Source organism: Ooceraea biroi, chromosome 4 (assembly GCF_003672135.1).
Source record: "Ooceraea biroi isolate clonal line C1 chromosome 4, Obir_v5.4, whole genome shotgun sequence".
Lineage (NCBI taxonomy): Eukaryota > Metazoa > Arthropoda > Insecta > Hymenoptera > Formicidae > Ooceraea > Ooceraea biroi.
In genome coordinates this window covers 4,523,944-4,550,236 of record NC_039509.1, presented here as the reverse complement: position 1 = coordinate 4,550,236, position 26,293 = coordinate 4,523,944, and the positions used below count along the sequence as shown (strand labels likewise).

At 44.5% G+C, this 26,293-nt stretch overlaps 1 protein-coding gene across 1 annotated transcript in view; it reads right to left on the bottom strand.

The window, feature by feature from the left end:
• Positions 1 to 26,293, bottom strand: part of LOC105280414 (helix-loop-helix protein 11) — a 128,751-nt gene that overhangs the window by 95,733 nt on the left and 6,725 nt on the right. The window contains exon 2 of the mRNA XM_011340968.3: positions 15,098 to 15,434. Within this exon, the coding sequence (XP_011339270.1) occupies positions 15,098 to 15,434 (337 nt within the window). The remainder of the gene's footprint in view (positions 1 to 15,097; positions 15,435 to 26,293) is intronic.

Below are 26,293 nucleotides of genomic sequence, written 5' to 3'. Positions count from 1 at the left end.
CAGATTATTCGAAGAATAATCCAATAGATTCGGAATCGTTTAGAAATTGTGTATTAGATATAACGAGGCAGAGGCGGACGACTTTCGTTCATCGATCGCAGAGAGAGTAGTCGAAGTATAACGTCAAGCAGGTTGTTTGTGATATAGAGCTGAGTAATAATTCAATCACCTATCGTTCTCCTTACCGTAATGACATTGCATAATAAGAGCCATATAAAAATCATCAATGTTGCATGAACGGCGAATCGATTATTGAATGTGGTGCCTTTGATATTATCTTCGAATGTTGTATTCCGCCCACATTGACCACGAATTATTAAAAGCATTACGAACATATTGACAAGTGATGGACACTTGGCGGAAGATATTGTTCTTTACACGTGTCCGCAAAGCGAAAAGTACCAAAGACTTGGGAAATCACCTAGTACCTCTAGCGATTACATTATAGGCATCATATAAAAAAGAAATAATGAAGAATGCTGATTGGCGAGCGAATATCGCGCTATGCAAAGTGTCGCAAGCGCTGCAAAGTGTCGCAATCACCCTCAGAGAGCAGAGTTGCCGCAGAGGAAGCCACTCAATTACTCAATTAACGTAAACGCAAGACGTGTATTAGCATAAGGTAGGTAAGTAAAAGGGAAAATCCAGTGCCTACGGGCTATCGAGGTAGATCGTTTACCTTCCACAGCTCGACGCATACAGGTCTGTCGACACGTAGTGCCTACCTTGCTACTGCAAAATTCGGTATACTCGATGCAGCCGCGAGACACGCTTGTCGATTCGTGAATCGAATCCTATCGTCGCAGAATCCGTGTCGCACAACGGAAGTCCATTGAAAGGACGGTTGCAACGCGACGTGCATGAAAAATTGCACCTCCAGGAAAGTTTCAAGAATTTCACTCAAGTGCTGCTTCAATTGATTGATCCTAACTGTATTAAATGCGTTCCACGTAACGCGCAACGCGCGTGCAAATATCGCATATCTTACTGTTTGCAGAATTGTTGTTTCGAGTACTATAACTATTTTAATGACAGTGGTTAGGTATGCTTCTCGCGAAAGCCATAGAATAAACACTCCCTCGCGGGTTAACACGACGTTCAGCCTCGGCGTTCTTTTCACCGCTCGCGTGCAGTCCGTCCACGTTCCGCGTCTCGTTTCATACCGTAATAGAGATGCAATCGTTACGCCGTTATCACAGTTGATAGATTTATTTCATACGCGAGCGACCAGTCCCACTTAGCGACGTCCTCGGAGAACGCGGTGGCAGGTCGGGCGGAAAAATGGGGACTCCTTGACACGAAACCGTCGACTTCGCGTACAACTTGCGTCGCCTTACGTAACGAGCGGATCTCGGCCGGTGCAGCGTGGCTCGGGCACCTCTTCGTACCATAATCCTTGGCACGGACGCGACGCGGTCCGAGTAATTATTTTCGTCATCGAGCGCCGCGCAGAACGGGCGCAAGAACCTCGGGATTGGCTATTTGTAAACAGGATTGTTTGTCAACAACCATCGGCTCATTATACCGAGCACGTTTTACGTTTGCCAAGCGCGCGAAGGAGTAACGCGATCGTTCAACTCGACCCAGTTTCCACTTGCGCCTCTTTTTCGTTACAATGATTTACCTCCCCAAGAGCAAATGCCGTTACGTTGAAGAATTCTTATCCCGCGACGTTGAATTACAACGACGACGCGGTCTGCGATAATTAATCGAAACGATTACTCGTTACCGCCAGCAAAGTCGCCGACGATACGATACGCGGCCGACGACAATTTATTAGGAGGCACTAACGACCTCGGCCACTAAGGACTGTCTCCATGACTAATTTATACACTCCAGCACTCTACCGAGAAAATGATTTACGGTGTATAATAGTGCAAACAGTATCGATTTTACCACGTATTGTTGTAGAGGATACTTTCCGTGGATTCGCGCCACACGATCAGCAGAGTTATGAGATAAATTATACGCTTTTTCTTAATTGACGGTAATTGGCGAAGTCTAATCTCAGAATCGATTCCTTCAGAAACTGATATATAGTAAATTAGATATATCGATTTTTAGCCCGATATGCGAAATTGCGACCTCGATCGCTTCGCTTACTGCAACTTATTTTTATTGGTGGACATTAGCCGGCGGTAACGGTGACGTAACGTCGGGACCAGATACCGATACGAGACCGCCACGGAGAGTAAGAAGAAGAAGAGCCGCAATATACTTTCCCCGGAATAATCGGCCGGAGTTCTTTTCCCGCTTTAACGTCCGTTGGCAACGTACCAACTCTCGAGAGCGCGCCGTGAAAGTCGTCGTAAGTAATATTCATGAGGGAAACATCTCGGGCGGCTTTGATGGTTTCTTCCGGCGCTTAAGCGCCCCCGTTTTGGCGGCATGTTGCCATTGCGAGTGGCGGAGCCATTCGCGAGCCGAACGAGTGGATAATCTCGCGGACGAAAGAGGTAAACAGGCCAATAACTCGTATCTGTGAACGCCTCCCTTTGTTTTTTCCAAACTCCTCATCATCGGCATCTTTTGCGTCTGCTGCGACAATTCGCGACTTTTATTGAAGAAAATAAATGCGACTCTAGGCTTCGATTCCCCGTTGCTGCTGCTGACCCCCGACATTCGCGGCAGTTCCGCCACGTGGGCGAATCATCGAGCGTGAAACCATGGCCAAGCCAGAGCTTGGCCGGTGCGCATCTTTCCTCGCAGAGCGGAATGAACGCAAGAGCTGTTCTACGTCACGGCGCCGAATGCATCACGCACAGCATGTAAGGCCGAACGACGTAATATCGAGAGCAAGAAAGACAGAAAGAAAGAACGAGAAGCTTAACGACGTCGTGTAACAGCCGGTCGACATGACCCATCGTCTCCACGTGCGATCCGCCTGATAATTATTAATGGTAAAACACATGCTGTGCGTTAAGCACCGACGTATATGCAGCCCTGACCTAAATTTCGCGTGAGCCCCCTTGGTAACGCTGTCACAATAAACAAACGCGCGATAAATTTTCGGAGCAATGACCTCGTAATCGCCACATATTGTCAATAAAGTTCCTCAAAAACAGCACACTCTCTCCGCTGTCCACGCGTACGCCAACCACCGGAACATGGAATGACAGGAAAATCCACCGTGCGATCAAACGTGCGTTTCCACGTTATCGATATCAGAGACGATACGATATGATACGCATGGAAAATACACATCTGCGTAAAATTTTTCCCCGAAGAAGTGGGGTTGCCCGTTATGTCATCTTATAACGTTTACATATAACGTGTGTCTCGTCCGTCTTTATATAAGGGGGCAGAAAGAGAGGAAATGTCGAGCAAGCGCGAAAGACGCGAGAAACGATGGGGCAGGAGCAAGTAGAGGGCTCGAGAAAACCGAATACGTACGCTGCTGCCTGTTCTCAATGATCCCTGGCGTTACTTACGAGCATGCACGACATTACTGTGCCATGTCGCAGCAGCGCACAATGCATCCATTAATCTCATTTCGCAGACGAAATAACACGACGGTTTGCTCGCACAAGAAAGCGGCCGTTTGTACCCGTTAGCGCCGTAGTTGCGCGCCGATATTAGGTCCGTCCGATCCCATTCGCAATCTCTCAACTTGCGATTTGCTAGTGTGTCAGACAGTCCTTGACTAATGCGATTGCCGAGAGAGAGAGAGAGAGAGAGAGAGAGAGAGTGCGATTATCGGAGAATTAAATTAAAATATAGTTTTTACCAAAGATTTACATCGCTACTCGTTATATCCGCGAGCATAATAATTTGTCAGTAATACTGCAATTGTAAACTTAAGTTACATTAGCCGACCACAGTAAAGAGAGATGCGCGCACGTAACGTGCAACTGTCACGCTGCATTGTACACTCCGTTTTACGTAAACGCTCGTAAGTACATAATGCCGGGGTCGTATAACAAGAATACACGCGCATCGATAACGTAAAGGTAGCTACGACACGCCTGATAATAAACCTGACAACAGCCTGGATGATATCTGAACTTTCATTGAGCTTCCTATCGAGGATGCTTTTGATTTTTGCTAACAAGTTTTAGATAACAAGATATATTTATGATTTTCACAGGCAATAATCTTGATACATAACAAAAGTTTATACAATAGACGCAAATTTCTACCTTCAAACGCAACATATTAAAATTCTGTCAACAGTTTTTTCGATTCGGCGGTTACGGAAATACGACTGAAAGGATTGCAATGTGCAACGTCGAGTCGTGCGCTGCGTTATAGCGTCCTGCTTATTCAGAATAGAAATATAAGCCGGCTACGCGCTTTTTTCCTCCGCTCCACCTTCGCGCCACCCCGTCGTCATAATGCGATGATGGCCAGTGAAACGACTGCAATTTCAAGTATCCAAGCGCGTTACGACCGTCGCAGCCCGATTATATGAACGCGCCGGTATATACGCGCCGGTATATACGCACCGGTATATACGCGCCGTTATTACGCGCGTACATGCCCGCGTACGTCTCACAATCCACTCTGCAGTAAATCGCCTACGCGCAGTCAACGTTAATTAGCGATTCAATCGACAAGATTCTCCCACGATAAACAGTTGAATGTCTCATCGAGATCGTTACAAATTACATTAATTACAATCTTTAAGACTGTCGGGTGTATGCGGGGACCTGACAGATCGAGAATACACGTCGCGTACAAAGAGAAATTTTTATTCGATCGTTCCCTGCCGATCCTTATTCAATTGCACGATCGAATCTGTATCTCCATCAGGCGTGAAACGATTTCTCCAGCTTCGTTCGTACGAGTCCCCTACGCGTCGACGGAGCGTAGGAGCGACTTATACATCACGTCAACGTGGCGGAAACGTGTGCGGAGAATCGCGCGCGAGAACATTTCTACCGAGCCTACTACGCGCCGTACATCACACTGTCGCGTTTCATAGACAACGCGATAAATACGAGCGGCGATATAAACGCCGTATAATGACGCGATCGGACTTATCCCGAGCCTGCTCCCATCCTCCTCCCCACGATGGTGGGCATAACGAGTACTGTTTCATCATCGCGAGTTAATATAACGCGTCGACAATATAAGAGAGAAAGAGAAAGAAGGGAAGGAGGAGAGAGAGGAAGCGGTATGCGCCGATGAAGATGGTGCGAAAGAGGAAGACTTATCCATTAATTGCGAGCCGCATCGTATCTCTGACGTCCGCGACTTTTACGAGCGAGCGCTGTGACGATCCCACTAGAGTGGCGCGATTAAATCACGGACGGCGAATTAAAGGTAATTAATGAAGCCTGCGACTTGAGAGAATCGTTGATGTTTCCATTCTCTTTTTCTTTCTTCTGCCCGTGCAGATGCAATTATCATCGTCTCGTTTCGTCGTGCCCGAGCAGGGCCAAGGACAATGATGGAGAACAATCTGTCTCGAGTTAAGCGAGTTACGCAAACTGTGTAACGAATTTTTTAATTAGAAAAGCGCGGTGCTGACTGGATCGGCCACGTTGTCCCGAACGAGGAAGAACGTTGGTCGTCGATCGCGCAATCAAAATTAACAACGTGAAAACCGGCGGGATACACGCGCTGGGATATCACGTGGACCGGTGGGAAAAAAAGAGAGAGTCGAGCGCAAGGCTGCGGGGATGCAGGTGCAACAGGCGGAGCACACAATGGCGTCATTAGGGCGACTTGTTACCAGCAAACGCAATGCAATCACCCAGTCACGTTCTATAAATACAACTGATGACTCTTGACTGGAAGGTGTGTCCAGGGGCAGGTCGCGACCAGGAGAAAGACCTGTGCAGCGCGCGAGACAGTGACAATGACGTTAATACACCGAAAAATTTTTATCGACTTCGTGTATTGTTCGCTTCAGGAAAGTGATACGATGAATTGGTTTGAAAGCTTTCCTCGAGCAGCTCTACGAATGTAGACATGTCAACTGTCATCTCATTGTGACTTGTTACATTTTTCTCGCGTAAGCATCTCATTTTTGATAACGCAACAGAATTACACGGCGTTATAGGAAACCAGAGGAAATGACAGAGAAAGTACGCTTATAGATACATAAATTTTGATCTCTCTCATCCAATTAGGCAAGAGGATATACGGCGCACGCCGAATCACGAAACTTATATTTATAGCGGGACATATCGCGAAAGGCCGAAATGGGATTTAGCTCTCGGCAGATAGCTCCTGTACCGGCGCAGCAGAGTAAATCCAGTAATAAATCCCATAAACTCGCACAGAGTGAATTCGCGCCGGGTCCCTCGAGAATGTTCGGCTCGCTGTACCGAGACGGTCCGACGCGCTTTTAATAACTGGAGCAATCTATTCCTCGCGCTGTTACGTGACAAAGCACAAGAGAGCCGACCCGGCTCGACTCGGCTCAGCTCGCACGTGCGCAAGTCGTTACGTTACGCTCGTACGCGCTCGCGCGCGCGATTTACGCGCCTCTCGCGCGTAAATTACACGCGTAAAACGGATGCCGGAGCATTATGTATATTTGCCACATAAACAATGTCGTCAGCGTTGTTCGCATCGGCGGCGAGAAAGAGCCGCGATATCGACGTTAGACGTTGATGTTTTTTGATGAGCCATTTTTCCGCGAGCGATCATCGGCGCCAAGAACGTTATTATTAGCTCCGTCGACTGTGTGCGTCGCCACCGACTCTAAATGCTTCTTCCGGCGTGAGAACAATTTATCTCTTGAGTTATGTCACTGCAACGGAGGCAAAATTCGCGGCTGTTTACGATTTACGACACACCGGAGTGTTGAACCAACCAATGCAATGGGGAAATCGAATACGTGTACTTCTCAATAGCAAATGCGGCAGGAAAAACTTGTTAGAAGTAGGAGAAAGTTCTAGCAGTTGGCTCATTACTACATCTCTCATTTAATGACAATTATTATTGACCGAAATCAATTGAATATGTCAAGTCAGCGTGCATCAACATAGAAATACAACTGAATCTGTGATATGACTTAGGACAAGATGTGAGACAACGCTAGAGACATGTACTTTGAAGAATTTACTAATTGATATTGAAAAATTGCGATGCCATAATTGATCCAGAATACTTAATAATTTGTAGCACACCAACGTTCGATTTTTTGAGCATTTACTTAAAACTTGCTGTTATAGTAAAAAGAAATCTGAAAGAAGACACCTTGTAGAAATCAACAGCTGTATCGACGCTGGCAGCAGGTAAAGCTGAGTTACCTCTGTCGGTGGGTCGCCGACAAGAGAGAAAGAACGGGAAGAATAGTGGGACAAAGGGACGGGTGTGCAGGGTCCGTGGCAATGGAAGGGAACCCAGGCGAGGAGAAGGAGGAAGGGGGTAACAAAATGACCCAGATGCTTCGGGGGCCCGCCTGTTTGGCCCGCCACGTCGAGCAAAAGTGGCCACGCGAGAAACCAATCAGTAAGGAAGGTTGGGTGCGTGCATCAAGGAGCATATGGCGTACCTTGATTCCCTCTGTCCCACTCTCTGTCCGAAATACTTTTAGATATATAAGAGACTACAGTTTCGGAGATTAAGATCTTCAACCCTCTGAAGACGCCGAGCTGTTCTGTGATCAAGTCGAAGCTGCTCCGCGTGAGCGTTTTAACTGTATAAAACGGAAGGAATTACAGAAATATGAGAAATTCTTTATTATGCCACCTACAGAGCTGAGAAGCAATTAACTGTCATCGATGAGTCTTCCGTAATATTCGCCAACAAAAAATCAACTTTATTGTACGACACGTTATCTTTGTACTTTATTTCTTTCGTGTTTTATTACGATCGTTATTAGGGTTTTATTGGCATTAAATTTCTCATGATTCTTATCGCGCCCGCTACTTAAGTTGCCGACTAATCCGGGAGCATAAATCTCGAGACGGCCGAAATTCTCATCTCCCGCGGGTTCCCTGGGGGATATTAAGGCCGCAAAAAAAGTTATTTCTACTTATCACACGGTTTTTAATATGTACGACGTGACGCGCGCGCGGCAGAAACTTGTCCCGTTCATGGAGGAGACGGGAGAGAAAAAGGAAGGTGGATACAGATGCGAAAAAAGAGCGAGTGGCGAAAAAGAGAGGTCTGGTTGTGCAGGGCGCGGCATCTTCGATAATGCTGTCTTAAGCTCGTTTTGCACCGCGCACAATTCGCACGTTGCAATCGAGTTGTATCAACCTGTCGTACATGCATATTGCATCGCGTTTATCTCGCACAAACAAGCGAAATGCATCCAATAATAATATTTGATAGGTTTAATAAGTATCAACACTATACCAGCGACGTGTCACGACAAATTGCACGTATGATACATTACCGAGACCGAGAATCATCGTAAAGACCTGATGTTTTTCCAGACGCGCAGCGATTGCACGAATTAGAGGGGATACTACTTCCGTATAATTAATACAGTTGGTGTGCAACTGATTGCATGTACAACAGCTGTGTTAGCGCATGCAATCTTGTGGCAATTTCTAGGGAGTTGCAGCGCGCGCGTGCTGTAATTGAAGTCGCGTAATGCAAAACCTTCAGAGAGATTACTTCTCCACCAACTAAATTTTCCGTGTAATGCGGCGCATTTTTACACAAATTTTCGGGAAAAGAGCGTAATCTTGTTTTTTTGTGTATATTTTTAATTTGAAACGTATTCCACGTATAGCGTGTAACAGTATCTGCACAATCATGTGTAACGATTTTGTCACATGTAGCCGTGCATATGTTACGTGTGCAGTTCCGAATGGGAGAAACGGTCGGTATCACGCGGCTACAATACTGGCACAGTGTGAGATGGGTCTTATATCGCGCAGTCGCTCGTTGCAGCCAGTGGACGTGCATGTGTGTGCGCATCTCGTAGTACTACTATCGGGGGGTTCGGAGAGAGAGAAAGAGAGAAAAAGCGCGGAGGCTGGCGGACAAAGCACGTGACGTCTGGGTTCCCGCCGTCCTTGCCTACCACCACGAAGACAGAGACTGCAACACTGCCGGAGAACGACGCAGAGAGCAGAAGAATAATATGTACCTCCTCACACGTATACACACGGCAAGAGAGAAAGAGAGGAAGAGCACCGACCGCCTGCGGCCAGAGAGAGAGAGGATCGCAGGAGAGGGGAGGAACGGTGGAGAAAAGGGGGACACGAGACGCGACCCAGCCTCGAAGCGGCGTTGAGAGTTCATGGAAATGAATGCAACCCGACGATGCTTCCCGGCGCGGCCTCTCCACGAGAAGACGCAGTTCTCTCTCTCTCTCCCTCTCTCTCTCAATGAGAACCGCGTGAAGTCTGTCTGCTCTCGAGATTCCTGCACGAGAACCTTCGAGAAAATGGGACGAGGAAACGTTTATTCGAAAAACTGGCAAGATTGCGGCTTTGGATATCGTTACCCGTTAACCCGTTTACTATCAAGAGCAGTAATAGAATCCCAGTCCCTTGACAGCGCAGAATTATTCATGCTTCCATTGGCACCTTATCTCCATTTTTCACAACAGGCTACATTGAACTGATTTATTATAAAAATGTGTCCAAAAGATGTATCAACTCGTTTATTAAGATATGCGTTTCGAAATATATCTTATATTTTCAGTATCTTCCGGAGGTTCCTGATGATACTCGATAAAACTGCACAAAAAGATATAAAAGAAATGTACAAATACAAAAATAAAAGTGTTCTCTTTGAAGTAATGTCGAAACCCTATTGAGATCCCACAACGCGATATAAACTCTTTATCACGAAATACGTACGAAAATCGAGTCCAGAGTAAGAGGATTGGCGGAGTCCATCGGGCTCGAGCAATCGATCGGTACCGGCCTCTCCCACGCGGCGTGAAACGCAATTACGCGCGCAAAATGCTCTCTTTAGCCGCGACGCGGCAGCCTCGAATCGAGTTTCGTTAAAGGCACGAGAAGAGCGCAGAGGCGGTTTATTTTTATTTCTGTCTGGCGAGCGCTAAATGAAAATGGGTCGAGGCGTCTGCGCTCATTTGCGTGCGCCCTCCTTTTATTTCATTTCTGATGCGCGCGAGAGCGCATTGCGCCCTCCTGCCTATGCGCGCACAAAAGGCACGAGAATGTCCCACGAGAAACGCGCGCGATCGTATATCATTTTCCCAAATGAATAATGCCACTCGAAAACTCAAGATTCTATCGAGACGCTTTCAAAAACTTAAACATTTCTTCAGTCGATACGGTTTTCCATATCAATAGAACAACAACGATAAGAAGGAATAATTAAAATTTTTATACGTTGATATTAATATTAATCGACGCTTGACAGTAAAGAAAATGAAAAATGAAAGACCAACTTTTCCACTCAAGGATCAGACACGTAATTTTAATCTTAAGCGTGAAGACAAAACGAAAGTGGAAGGCATGAACACGGTGTAGCCCGGTGCGAACGGTCAAAGCGATTGAAATGCAAAGCCGCCCAAGAGGGACAAAGGGAGCAAATAATTTTTAATTTTTTTCCCTCCTTCAGAGTCCATCTGTGCGGGCGCATTTCCATCGCCACAAAAGCGTGCCTTTCTCCGTGATGGGGAGCGAGCAGGTAAGCAAGCGACAAGTCAGCGATCGGACATTCGTATTTAGAGACCGCGGGCTCGTTAATACTGCCAAAGAGCCGGCCGCTGCCGTTCGGAGACGTCTCTCCTTCAGTGGGCCAGGGCTTTCGGCGCGAAATTCGCCGGTCCGGGTCTGGCCTTCGTAGTCGTGCCAAGAAAGAAGGGACAGGACCGGCGACGAAGGCAACCGAGATGAAGAACGGGGTGGGAGGGCGGCAGAGGGGGACGAAAAAAGCCGGGGACCGAAGGGAGCGAGGAGGAGAGAATGCACGGAGAAATGCGTGGGAATTGAACCATGTGGTCGGCCGACTCGGTTCGCGAAATATCGCGTTGCGAAAGCCGCGCGCGGCCGAACACAACCACACGCGCGCGCGTAGACGTGTACGGATTACCGGGATACACGTGGAGGCGGCAGCGAGCGAGCGAAACCGGTGCACGTATATAGTATCTTTCGAGGTCACGGGGAATTTCAGAAAGAATCGCGCGGGATAATTAGGGTGCCTTTCATGGAGCAGACTCGTTCGAGTAACGAGTTCCTGTCGGATAAATGGCGCCTCGAACAAAGCTCGCAATCTAATGAAATACTACCATTGCTAATATAACGGTTTCGCATGTAATGGGAGAAAATTTGTCACTCGTCCTGGGATAGAAATCCTTTTGGCGTACCACACGAAGCTGTACATTGTAATGCAGGAATTTACTCCAGTGTTTCCAGCTTCGAACATTTAAAAAGAAAATTTTGGAGAATACAGTAAAAGTGACAACTCGAGGAATGTCCGAAATGTTCGAGTAGAATTAATTTTAACTACATAAAGATCTTAATTTTCAAAAGGTTTTATTCAATGATAAGGATCAAGGAATTAAGAGAAAGACCATAATTTATGGTTCGGGCATTAAACAACGAATCACCGTGACAAAACTAACGCGTACACGTACGCACGAAACGTACCTGATTGCGCGGCGCGCAACGATTTACGTTTGCGATCAGCGCGAGATCAGCTGTTAGTTCACATCGCCAATTACGAGTCACGCGACTCTGGAGGTTCTTCTCCCACCTGACACACATGCGCGTTCTGTGCCTACCTTTAATCGTTTCACGAGGCACCGCGACGTTGTTTGGCGCCTGGTTTCGTCTCGTCTCGTCTCGTGCAGTCCACATTCCCCGCTAAATACTCGATTAACTCTTGACCCCCGCGTGATCGCGTTGTCCGAGCGCGGCGTTGCGCAATTTTTAGTCAGTGCTATTTTTGTGCGCGCCGCCGGAATTTTATTAGCGCGGTTTATTCCTGCGCCCAACTTTGCTTTCTCAATCCCCGTCGTTTCTAATATCTCTACGCAAGTCTCTCCCATTGCTCAACATTAACTGTAGCTAATCTTTAAATTACACGGATCTATCAAGGTGACGTGAAATCAAATGAAGGAGAAAATGTTATCGCAAATGTATCTTTGTAGCTTTGCCTTGCACTTTCAACTAACAGTAACTTGAAGTTTAAAGAAAATTAATCTCATAGTTTTTTAAAAAATTTGTCTCTCTCTGCTAATAAATTTCGCATATTACGTGTATATGCGTGTACGTGTATCAATAAAAGTCACTAAGAAACACAATATTCGTATAATCGACTTAATAGTATTCGTATCGAGAAATGCTCCGTTCCCACGATTGACCTTACTTTACACAAGATTGCACAAAGCAGTAGGGAAGATCGCAGGTAAAGATTTACAAAGGTTCGTATTCATACCCAACATTTAGCGCTACCTGTGTGCCCGTCTGTTCCTGAATTTTTCTTACGCAGTTTTTATATTATTATTGCATCAAACTCACACATGTCAATCTATAAAATCTATTACAAAAATTAATCACAACAAAAAACATCGAATTAAAAACTTTCGTCAAAATATTGTTTTATATAAGAAAATAGAAAAACGTAACGTTACAAAGTGTTGTATCTCCACAGAATTATCATAGATTGAAAATGAAATATGCTTTTTGATAAAAGTGAAAGACAGATAGAGAATGCCAATAGAGAATATTCACGATTGGATTGTTAGCGTCAGCTGATACTTGACAGTAGGTGACGTCAATATCTCGACAGCGCAAAAACGGAACGGACAATGTCACACGATGTGTGAGGCTAATGGTTAGAAGTCCCGGTGTGGACCAGACGGACAGACCAAGTCGAGATTATGCGGGGATTTAGCTTTTTACGGCGTGGGACCGGGCGGCGACTTTCACATGCTAAAATTAGTCAAGTCGATGAGCACGCGGCAATTCATAAAGACCGCCGCCGAGAGGGTTTGCGTAACGTCGGCGCGACGCGCAAACGCGACGGACGATTGAACTTTATTGACGAAATTCACCTTGCCAAAGAGAGGTAGGTCGTCGTTTCCGGTCCACGTGTCAGCCTGACCCGACGTCGTGCACGTCGACCTTAATGTAATAAAACTCTTCCGATCGGATCGGTGTCACCGCTTTAACTCGTCACTACGATGCGCTATCGCAGAGTCCTTAGACACGATTAAAAACGATTTTTTTTAAATACATACCAAAATTCCTCATTTAGTGAATGCAGAGAAATATTTATTTTATTTTATAGCAACTGTGTGCAAAGTTAGGCGGAAAAATAAGACTGACTCGTCTGTGTACTTAATCAGCGTCATTGCATGCTAGCGATATTCTCAAATTTGTATAAAGAGCAACAGATTGTCTGTGTGCTCGCTAATATACGTAAAAAAGGCGTTTACGTAAAAAACGGAAAATTATAGAAATATTTTGCAAGACATCATATAAAAAAATATCATGCAGTATCGATTCCATACAGTTTGATTTTCACGGCATTATTATTTCGTTATTTCGTTACTTTTCTTGTATGGTCTTGTACAGAGTCTAATAGTGCCAAACCAAATCACACAAGTACAACAATTAATCCTTAAATGCATAACGCATTGTACAATCGCGCAATTAATCATTTACAACCAAATACATTTTCCAAGATTGTATTTCATTCCCATTACTACTTGAAAATAAATATAACCGCAATTAAGTGCATTTAAAGATTAATCATAATAAAAATCATAAGATGAAAACTCAGGACTAATTGCGACGAGGTAAATAATTGTATCAATCGTATCATTGAAGTTACGAATTCATATCCAAGGAGTATATCGTAACACCATATCGGTGTAATCTTTCGCAAGAAATAACATTATTCCTAACGACTCCACTTGGGCCAGACTAGTAAATGTTTATGTACTCGCACAACACGTCCCAACGATCCGAAATATTGTCACATATCGATTGAGCGCGTCGCGGGAGTTCTCAAAGTTTCAAGTGTTCGAAGGGGCAGTCAAGATCGCAAGGTGGTACTAGTACAGAGCGGTGTGACCCACTCTTGCGACTGCAGTTTGTTCTCGATTTTCATTTTGTGCAGGAGCGTGGCATAAAACGGGCCTCGTGTACGCACGCCACATCTTGCACATGGACGAAATGAGAATTTTCCAAATTCGGATGCATTACGATAAAAGAGAAAAAAAAACAAAGAAAATAAGATGATGCTTTGCGATTGGTGATGAAACACTGCTTGTACAATGTAAGCAATCGTGCATTGAGAGTCGAATTATCTTCATGCAATGATTTTTGACTAGACTATCTGCGCGGAGTCCCGACAGAATTACACAAATTCACATTTGCGATGCCGCATGATTTCGATCGGATGTCTCCGTGAATTCATCTGAATGAAATGAAAAAATTTGCAGAAATAATTTTTCTCTTACAATTTGTCAAATGTTCCTTTTTCTCTCAAGAGACATGCAGATGATTGTGCATTCCTTCTAATGTATCCATGGAAAGATGTGAGAACGAAGCGATGAATGGATGATCGTTCTCACTCAAGCTTTGTCTCGATCGGCTCTTCCTCCAGCACAGATAAGACTTATTGGAGGAAGCGTTCCTCTCAGATCTTTTACAGTGATTCATACCAAATGAGCAAGCGACTCAAGCTACAAGGAATACGGCGATGACGTTGATACGTGTCGCATGGATACAAATTCTCATTTCAACCAAGAATCGATTGCGATACGACGCCAAGTATGCCCTCGCACATTCTCGTATCGGCACACTCGACTTTTCGTACGAACTCAATGCATCGTACGATATGGTACAAAACAAAGAACGCATTTTCAATCTTAAACCGAAGTCGTGGAGTATGATAGCCTTTTAGCGTTAATTTTCGATAATCTGTGTAACAAAACATACAAATTTTAACAATAACTAACGTTTAACGTACATTAAAGATAGATTGAAGATCCATTCTCCTTTCTCGCATTAATCACATTAATCTCAATTTAAAGACACGAAATTTAAATCTCATAAATGAAACATACAGCAGGATTCGCGTATTTCAAATTTTACTTGTCTCAATTTGCACACTCCACGCTTCACACACACACATAGACATCTTAAAAATGTTTTATCGTGGGGTGACAGCTCCACGATTTGAAATACGCGTAAAACTTCCACGACTCCGGTTAGAAGTCAAACGTAAGAAGCCACACACAACGACTTACCTTTGACAGCTTCTCGCCCTCGTGATGCGGCAGCAACGTCCTCAGCGACTGGAATCCAGCGTTGATGCTTTGCATACGTCGTCGCTCGTTGCTGTTGGCGATTTCTCGCCGTATTCGCTTCTCCTGCTCCATGTGGCTGCGCGGGGTGACACGGCCTACGTTGCTCACACCGTTGCCGTTGCTCAATCCAACGTTTTGACTAGCAACCCGGCGTCCAGTTCCGTTGCCCTTGGATTGTGGCGGTTGCTGCTGTTGAGGTTGCTGCTCTTGGGTATCAGCGACTTCGGCGACCGTCACACTCGTGGTCACCGAGCCGTCGTCGACTGTCTCAACGCTCCTGCAAACAAATAAATAATAAATTATTAAAATTAATGTTATCTTATCTAACTGAGAATTTAAATTTAATTTTTTTTAATATTCTCACTTGAACGATAAGTGACGAGTGATTGCGTCTTAATCATGTGGCAGAAAAGTGTTGTGTATTCATCTAAAATTATTGCATCTTAATCGCCAAGAGCATGCAGATATCATTTTCTGTTGCGTTACGTGAAATTTTCGTGGAGATAACCGACGATTCTCGGATCTCTCATGCACGTTACACATGCTCGCGTAATTGCACGAGACGCTGACGCCCGGGTCTTTAAATACTCGAAGGCTGTGATCCTTGAACTTGCTGATCTTTACATCTATTTAGGCGTCAATTTATTTTAATTACCTCGTATGCACAGCCAGCTGCGCGCGTATCATCATCGGTGCAAAAAGAGAAAAAGGAAAAAAGAAAGATAGGAGACATTTTCGTCGGGCGATAAACGTCCGTGAGCAGTGCGTTTCAGTGCGGTACTATAAAAGAGATAGGAGCCGGAATCAAAGAGACGCGAACGAGAGAGGACACTAAACACGCGTACGCGCGTTTGACACGCACGAGGTGGACATTTCGCCGGATTTTCCGGCGCGGTTGAGATCGGGCGCGGGACTACCCTCGGCCGTCTCGCGGCGCGCGAGGGCTTTTAAGGAAATTGAAAGCGAGGTGGTGTTGTTTTTTCTCCTCCTGCTCCTCCACGCTCCTCGCCTCTTTCGTTTCTATTTTACCAAAGGCGCGTGCAGACGGCAGACGGCGACGGGACTTGCGGACGGTTGAATTCGCAGTCAATGAAGCAAGACGTCGTTGACGCTCCTCGACGGCAACTTCAAAGGCTCGCTCGCGCGCTTCCGACCACTTGTACACCCGCAAACACCTCTGTTCCGACCGCACGTAATCCCTGATTTGATAGATCACTTAGAACTGATAACATCATTACCCCTTCTTGCCGTTCTTTTTCCAGACGCAGCTCTTAACGTTGACGAGTAATTTCGAAAACGCATTATCTTACAGATGTTATCCGACACACATTATCGTGAAGCATTAGAAGAATGTAAAATATTCACATCTACTGATTAATATATTAGAAATACCTGAGGAAAATTAATGACGCGTACGTTAACGATGAATAATCGCGCCACGTTTTCAGTAAATTTGTTCTACCTAATGATCGTCACGCAAAAATAATGGCAACGTAATAATAAGCTTGTACTCTATATCAGGATATCACGAATGGGCCTCATCGTAACGTAAAGATCGCGAGCACGCCATCACATGGCATACATAAATTTTAGTAGTGTATGTATAGAAAATACTTTTTAACTATAAAAGATAAATGTATCTGAAAATTTCATGCATGTTTACTGTATCTCAAATAATCGTAAATAGATAAAAGCACAATACGACAGACTTTAGTAGCCATTTTGTAAAACTTTAAATATTAATTCTGCAAACACGAAAGAGGATTACATGATTTTCAGCAAAAGCTAATCTTTTCGTAGACAACCAGTGTCCGTTGAATACATTAAATATCTACTTCTCAAACGTCATTTCGTCTTATTAATCTTTCGTTAATAATCCTCAATACTGACGATTCGTTAAATTATTCCGATTTAATATTCAGAAATGCCTAGAATAAAATTACATCCATAAATGTATTCTATTTCCCATTCTCGTTTAAATATATCTCGTTCAACCTAGAAATGATTTTTCTATTAAAATTAATATGAGAGATTCATTGCTCAAGTCCATCAAAGTTATGTATCCATCGTTATACCTGATTACATGCCTCAGCCTACTCCAGGAAACTTATAAATGAGTTAGCAAAGTTCTTAATAATGCACTGCTCATTCCGTAGCATTGTCGACTAAGTCGTAGGTAAAGTCGGTAAAAGGGGAAACAGCAAACAGCTGGGAAAATTATACGGTAACGAGCGGCAGTAAGGAAAGCAGCGAGGAAGAGCGCTAAGGAGAAGAAAGATCGAGATGGCGGATATACCGCCGTGAGGATGATTCAGCAGAGAAGACCGTGACCTTGCTCCTCGCTCCGAAACAGCTCGTTCGCCACGTATTGTTAATACGATCAAATGCAAAGGCCACTAAAAAATTATGATAGGATTCCCCCTGCCTCCATACATCTGTCAGCATCTGATTATAATTAACAACTTTAACAAATAATCTTTTTACAACTCTTAGTAATACATCTGTAAAAAATTTGTAAAATTTGTAAAACTTATTACAGTAATCATGAGAAATAAATTTGAATTAAATTTATTCATGTCAATTCATTGTTTGCCGAATAAGATAATGAAGTAAATAGAATTTTGTTCAAAAACTGAAAAATATTATACCGACAAAATTATTTGCCAGATATGCAGAGATAAGAATAACTACAGACAACGTGACGGCGCTTATTGTTTTTGGAATGTATTGGCAAAAATTATAAAGTACGTAAAAAAATAGCAGGAGTGTCTTTAAGTTTCATGTTTTACGAACCACTTGTCATTTGTTCAATAATTTTCTTCGACAGAAATATTGACAATTACTCATTCGACAATGTCACTCTTAAATAACCGCATAACCGAACGTTTTGCAAAGGCATATAATCGTACATCATGCGCGATGCAACAAGCCGTGTCACAAACGTCTATCAAAGACTCTACAACAGCCGAAGCGTGTTGTAATATGCATTATTCGTAATCTAACTCTCATTCTCTATCAACCATTATCGTATCTCCCTTCAACAGCGAATAATCTTTTACAATATTACAACATGCCGTCGTCATTCATGAATTAAACTGAACGAGGCGTCGGTGATGTGGCTATAGGCATTTCATGGCTGATGAAGTCATTCATCCATGGTTTCCTATTAATCTCGACATTGCTGTCTCTCGTCGTCGTCGACATCTAATCATTATTGTCTCGTGCAATAACTGTCAGATTCGATACCGCCGTTTTGATATCACGATCAATTACGTTCTCCCCTCTGTCATCTTTAATAATACATTTAATGCAACGTATCGCCGTCTTCTCAACAACAACCGCCTTGCCCGTCGCGGCAACTAGGTAAACGCAGCTGAACCGTTTCCGAGGAATGCACGAGGATTGAATCGCGGCGCGCGGCATTCATCGTCGATCATTCATAACGGCACGTGGTGGTCCACGGGACCAGAAATCCACGTGGCGTACTCTCATCGAGTGGTTATATTAGATCAGCTGGTACGCCGGCGGCTTGCTGGCTGGATGGTTGGCTGTCGTGACGTCAGCTCGTTCGTTCGCCGGATACCCGCAGAGCGCTCGGCCAGATCAGTTGCGACGAAGTAGGTCGCCGAAGTGGATAGAGCTACCTTCCTTTTCACCCTGAAATCCTACCACCCGTACGAGGTAGAAACGCGAGCGTGTTTCTATAAGACGACCCAGCCGTCGTCTTGATTTCTCTCTATCTCTCCCGGTTCGGTTATCTGTCGTAGCCTTTTTGTATCGTATCTCTGCGCACAAGTCGCATTTATCTTTTATATCTTACGACTCTTATATCTTACATCATACATCTGACTGTTACGAGCGACTCTTATGTGGTCTCTTTAATCGTCTTCTCGTGCGAAACGTCACTACATTGTTATAGCTGATGATCAAATGTTTCTATTTTGCAATTGCATTTGGTTTTACGAAATATTCGATAATACATGGACTTGTAGATAATTTTTATAATAATTCATATCTAAATTGTAATTTTATTTAGTATCACTAATGTTTCTCGTCTTAATACACGTCTTATTATTAGTTGAATGATAAATTGGAATATTAATTCCGATTTTTATAGCCCGACTTTCTGCATTCATAGATTTCAACAGAAAACTTCACAGCTGTGATATATCACTCGCGGTTGGCCCATGCCACGATGATAACCGACAGTCCAATCCACAAGAGATAATCCCTCGCAAGGTTACGTGATAGTCGCGCAACGCATACCACCATATTATCTCTGATAGCGTAAGCCACACACGGAAAGAAAATTGAGTAAATGGAAGAATTATAGAAAGATAGATAACACGTGAAATCCAACCTTGCGAGACAATCCAAAATTTCACACGATCAGATACATAGAAAGAATTTAAAAAATTAAGTCTGAAGCATTTTTCCGTTATGTGCTCGAACAAATCTCAATCGCTATTATCGTCTCATGTATTATGCATCTCGCGCATATAATGAAATTTATTTTCATATGATTAGAATACAGCGCTGCCGACTAATTTCTCGTGATCAGCGGACAGTTGAAGAATCAGTCAACCATATGGTATCGAGCAGCACGCGTACGTCACGTTCTGCCACGTTGTATCAGTGCCGGCGATTACTTGCCAGCAGATAACTACACTGTAGAGCGCATCCGCTGATCGCGCGATTAGCTCCAATTATAAATCAGCGTTGATGTTAGGCAATGATAGGTAATAAAAAGAAAGGCAAAGCTTGAGGAAAAATGAGTATAGAGATAGAGAGTGGTCTGCATCACGATCGTCAGAACCTTCTCCTGTGACCAGGTGCAGGCGCACTCGCAAGTGCCACCGAATAGGATGAAAAAAACGCTTGTGCAAAGTGCATTTCACGTTTACAGTGCGACGTCGTATGTGTATGTGCACGCGCGCATTTGGCGCACGCGTACGTTAGTATTGCCATGCACGTCTGTGTGCGCCCGTGTACAAGTTACGAACACGACTGTGTGTCCATCCGCGGCGGCCTCGGTCGACTCGCTCGCGTGAGTCACCAACAGCTGATGGCTGGCGCCACTCAGCTGGCTGTTACCGGTGCCTTTGCACGAGCGTCGCTATCTGCAGCCGTCTATCAGCTGCGAATGACTAGGAGACCGCGGTCGGGAAGTACGTGCCACGGAAAGAAGGCTGCGAAAAAGAATATCGGGCTTGCGTTACGACGCTACGCGCGCGATTCCGAATCGTTCGTACGGTCGATCCGACACGGCCGATCGTCCAGCAATTCGTCCGCGGATCGGCAGCGGAACGAGCGTTTCTAGCCGATTCCGTTTTACGGTTAAAGCTGAATATATTTCCATCGATGTTTATAAACACCAACGTTGAGTAACGTTAATATTGTTTGCGCCGAAATATGATAATAATGCTCGCGAGAGCGAGTTATCGCGGGTTGCGAGAGGATCATTCGATTATATGTGGTCGAATGTGGAATATGCAATCGCGGCGGCGGCGGCGGCGGCGGCGGCGACGGTAGTGGTCGCAGTTATACATATTGAAAATTCCAGTGACGCATTTTGCATAATTTAGGGGGGACCGAATGGTTAACTATAAATTAGAGGAGGCAGAATGTGCATTCCGTAACAGTGACACATGCAAGAATCGCAGAATAGACGGCCTTCCATTTGCATATTCTACGAGAGCGTTTCTAAGAACATTGCATAACGCGGCTCTACTGTATTTTACGATTCCTCCTTTTTTTCCTTATAACGGCTACAAAAATAACCGCCGGCTGGCGTCATTTAGCTGCCTGTTACTAGTACTTCTACATGATATCTGCGACTGTCTATCAACTGCGAATGACTAACGGGGGGACGGCGCGAAAACCGAGATAAAGATGCGCCGTGAGTTGTTCATAAACAGTAAACGACCTTGTGATAGTTTCATTTATAACGTTTCATTAAATATCGTATGAACGTACCATCCATTAAATGTCAAAGACATGTGGTTAGATTAGATTAGGTTCACCTGGTGTATCCTGTTTTATCGATTATTCGGTTCAAACGAAACGTGCTAAATAAGAAACTCGCTTACTTACATTGCTTGTAATTACTGTTTACTGTCAGGTTGATAATGGTACTTTTCGTTAATATTTTTGGATTTCCGACTAACTTTTCCGTCTTAACCTACAAATAAACAGCAAGAAGAATCCGCTCGAAGTAAAAATTCTAGCGAGTCCCTCTACAGGAGCGTTCAAGGCCACGCTCATCTGGCACAGCTGAGGTATACGTGCTTCTTCCCGATTGGCTGGTGGGTACGTGTTGTGTGTGCGTGTATGCGTGTGTGGGTTTAACATCAGGGCCTGGAACACCCTATGTGTACCCATTCACCCTACCCATCCTATATTCCCGGAACTCGTTTCTAACAGCCGTAGCCTAACGTCCGTATCGCGTGGATCTTTTCCCTCTTTCTGTCGTCTTCTTGCTCGACGAATACCAGCCTCGATTCTTTAACGGAAGTAGCATAGCTTGTCGTATTTCTGATTCGAAAGGTCGGAAGATCGAAAGTGGTCGAACAAATTATCGAGTAGCTTTATTATTGAATATTGCACCTTTTAGAAAGTGTCCGACATCTGTAAAGATATATATTACAAAGATTGAGACATTTATCTTACTCGCATTACAAGATTTATCGTGTAAATGTATCCTTGCTCTTTATTATCTTGCCTTTCACACATAAACCAATAATAAAACCAAATATAAAAGTGCGACTTCGAAAAATCGAGAAACCTCACAAATTTCATTAGGGAGAAGGAAATTTTCCAAACTATGTAGTCCGAAGAGCAGAAAATCGAGTGGAAAGGCAGGGATAAGCCTGCCTACGACAACTTGAGGGGAGTTCTTCCATGAACAGAACTGTCGCCGGCAGATGTTAACGAAATGAGGACCAGAAATAGGTAACAACAGATACCCCTCTACTCCGAAATCTTTGCTTCAGTGGAGCACTGGTGCACGGCACCTAGCTGAACAACAATCTTGTCAATACATCATAAACCATCATAAACCAAAACTCGAATCTAGGGAAAACTTGAATACGAGATAGCGGAAGTTCAAGTCACGTGTTCAAGTCTCACAGAACAAGTTCAGGAAGGACGACACGTTCGACCAGTCTCCAAGATGCATCTCGATCGTCGGAATGATCGTCAGGTCGATTGTCGAGATGATCGCGTGGAATAACGATCGACCGACTATTGTTGGCTCGGCGTCGCGGCGCAGCGCGCGATCTTTCGAGACGCTCGTTGCATTCGCGGCTTCCGAGGCGCACGATATCAAGTTACACGCACGTGAGGACAAAGTAAGGGAAGAAGTGGTGTGCATGCACACGGACGAGGGTGCGCGCGAGCGCGCACTCACGCGCAGATGCTTTGGCAAGTGACGGTGATGCCGCGCGCTCGCTAGAGCTCTCCTTGCAGCGCACGGGATGAAATGAAGAACGAGAATGGGTATGAGATTGAGAACGGCCAAGGCATATATTTAGCAGTGTGACGTAAGACGCAGCCCAACGGGCGCCACGTCGAGCCGCGTCTACGTGCCTTTTCTCTCTTTCTCTCTGTCTCTCTCGTCCTAGCTCGCGCTTCCTCCTCTCCTGCTCCGGCTCCGAGTGTACCTGCTTCTTTCGCGTTGGGAAAAAATCGACAGAGGATAGCGAGACTTGGTGAGAGGTTAGTAATATATCGTTTTACTTAAATCGTTTTAATTAACTTTTCACGGCTATTATGTCATGCACTAATTCTAATACCAACGATTAATGGTAAGAATTTGGTATAATAAATAAGTTTTGAATTTTCAGGATCACTTCTCTCTCTCTCTCTCTCTCTCTCTATAGTATATTTCATTTATATCTTTTTATTTCACTTTCATGTTATGTATGTTACTTTATATCTACACCGGTAATATTTTGTAATGATTATACATATGTATATCACTGTGTCGAGCGCTTGAGGGGACTTGTCCCAGAGTGCAAATAAATATCTATCTATCTATCTATCTATCTCTCTCTCTCTCTCTCTCTCTCTGTTTCTCTCTTTCCAGGTGAGAAACTTTAAAAGCTACGCAATCTGTGCTGTTACCGATGAAAGAAAGATAATCGCATGCACTCGGGAATTTATAATACGACATCCCGTTCACATTACTTTACTCGTGCGTGAAGGATCGAAAGGGATTGGTTCGCACTGAGCGACACGCGCGTGCACGAGCGCATAAATACATTATACTGTTAATCACCTGGGAGAGAGAGCACCTGCGGCGAAAACAATGACAATTTATATAGATGATGATTGGAATGCGTGCGCTCCCGTGCGTAAAATGACGTGAGTCAAGCAGCTGTCGAGTCCGCGGTGAGAGGCAGCGAACCGAGGCGCGGATGACAGCCGGTAAAGTTTGTGCACTGCGTCAGATTGGAAGAACGCGTTCTTTATACGCTAACTCTCTGACGTGTGACATGAAAGCTGTATCCTCTCGTGCGTCAGCGATCGCCGGAAAGAAAGCGAGTTATCGCGAATGTTATGACTGGGCTGTGCCACACTCGCCAATCGTGCGTCACGAGCATTCATCCAAGCAGATTACAATTACGCTAATCGATTTGTGATCGATCCTAAAGACGCGAGGCACCCAGAGCAAGGAGCACAACGCAATTCGAAGCGTTTGCAGCAATTATATTCTTGCACCTGTATCGAATTTTGTCGAACGTTCAGAGACGCCATTGTGAAGGCAGGTCGATGAGTTACGATCGTAATGTGCTTTAGTCTCTTCTTCGCCACAGATGTCAAAAATGTGTCCAGACATAGATGTCCGTTTATGAACAAAAGGAACGCTTCGGTTATGCTTTACAAAATGGCTACATTTTGAAATTTTTTCCTACCGGTCCAAACTGTACTTTTCAATAGGAAATCGTTTTTGTAGTCTATTGCGTATGTAATTGCGTTTTCCAAGTGTCATAAAGTATCCCTGTGATGAGGAAACAACAAAAAGGTATCCTTGACGATTCTCTTCTATTCTTAGCGTTACCCAAAAGTTCAAGTCGTCGTTTAAAAGAAAATTCTTTAACAGGTCGTAAAATCTTTGCTAGACACGAAAAGCTTGAGGAAAGTACAAATGTTGAAAGATGTATAACGCTTTTCTCATTATTATCGTTCAATTGCAAGTTCGACAAACTCATTCCTCGCTCTTCAATAGAAACGTAATCAACATTCGCTTCTATGTAAAATCGTAAAAAATGTGCTTACCGCTCTGTTTAATAAAATGTAATAGTTTGGATTCAACTGAAAGCGATACGTGACAAGTTCGTAATTAAAATTCTCGTTATCGACATTCTAGACAGTGCAATCTTTTGCCGTGACAATCATTCTGCACACAGTACAGAGCACAGAAGGTATATGCACACACATACACACAAGAGTACATAGCATCTTTGAAATAAGACCAACAACGACAAAGAGAAGCATCACGTGAATACTTAAAGAAAGATGAAAGAGAGGCGTGAGATGGAGGTATTATTCCCGTGTCTGAAGTCGGTCCCTTCGCCTCCGTCCATATGTAATACCTATACAAGCACGGGATATTTGTGTAAGCGGAGAGTTTGCGGTGCACGACGGATATGTGGAGCGTAAGAGGTCAACAGAGGAACCATTGTTGTCTGCTGTCAGACTGCAGAACTGAAAGGAGTTTCAGGATCATCTGCGCGATTCAAGCCGCTTATTCTCTGCGAGAAACGAAGTCGCACCATAGAAATTAGATCAACGTTTACGCATGTACGAAATGCGTCGAACGTTACATCTGCGTCGGATGAATACTTGATAAGACTCTAAAACGTATCTCCGGAATAGCGAAACGGTACAGGAAAGTACGCCCATCTGATTCTTTAAAGTGCACACAAAGTAAATTTGCGATTACACGTAACGTTGAAATTTCTTCTGAAAGGAGATGAGAAATATATTTTTCATTTATTCGTTCATTATATTAATGCGATAATATGTGAATTAAAGTACCACCAGGCAATCGGGAACTTAATTAAATATTCAAATGGCAGATATTTCTGGAGGTAATATCAGAATCCATATTATCAAGAGCTTGAAAGAGTTAAGTAATCGCGTTACATATAACCGCGCGTGCAAAATCGACTGATTTACTGAATCAGAAGAGGAATGCAATCGTACAAGCGAGATTTACGTAAGAAAGAAAAAGTCAATCTACAAGTTAGACGCAGACACGCTGGAAAAATCACATCGCCGGCAGTCTAAAGTTTCCGATCAGGAAGACGGCAGTCGGGTATTTTCAGTGCCGGACGGCAGCTGGATCTGTTACTTCCAGTTACGGAACTGCACCTGGTACTCGGGACTCGTTCCTATGCAAAGATCGTACGCGTCGTACGTTCTGTCGTTTGCATCTTTACGGCTGAAGAGCCACGTACGAAGGGCGAATTTCAAATTGGAACAAATGATGCTGCAGTTGACGACGATGCAGGCGGCTTGTCCGTCAAGAAAGAATAACAACGATGACGATAACGGCAAAGAAGAGAGAGCAGAATCCACAATGGCGTTTCACGCGATTGTTCCGGCTGTGATAACGGTCCATGTTGCAGTTTATGAACAGACGATCCTAGACGCGGAATCACGAGTCTCATTCATGCTCCCTATCACGCACGTTCGCGCCCACGCGTTCCAATCGCGCGAGATCAGCGAGCGAGAGAGAAAGGGAGAGACAAGCGTGCGTAAGCGCGGCCATAAAAAGAGACTGAAATACCGGCTAGCAGACACGGTCACGAAGCGACCAGTCTGGTAATTCCTCGAGAGGTCGTCGCCAGATCTATCGACACGGCGATCATGGTAGGATGGTTGTATCGGGGAAAATTGCGTCTCTTCGTTGGCTTAGGTCGCGCACGTTACGTCGCCTGCCTATTCGTTACGCCTGATAATTGCGGCTTATCTGGGTATTGTCGAGCCTGTGGCGCGCGTAGGCCGCGCGCAAATTGCGATCGCGCGGACATTGCGCAACGTTGCGCGCGCTTCGTGAGGAAAGTTATAATAATTATTAATTAAGCGGCAATATCGTTAGATGACGTGGTACTCTGCTGCGACGGATAA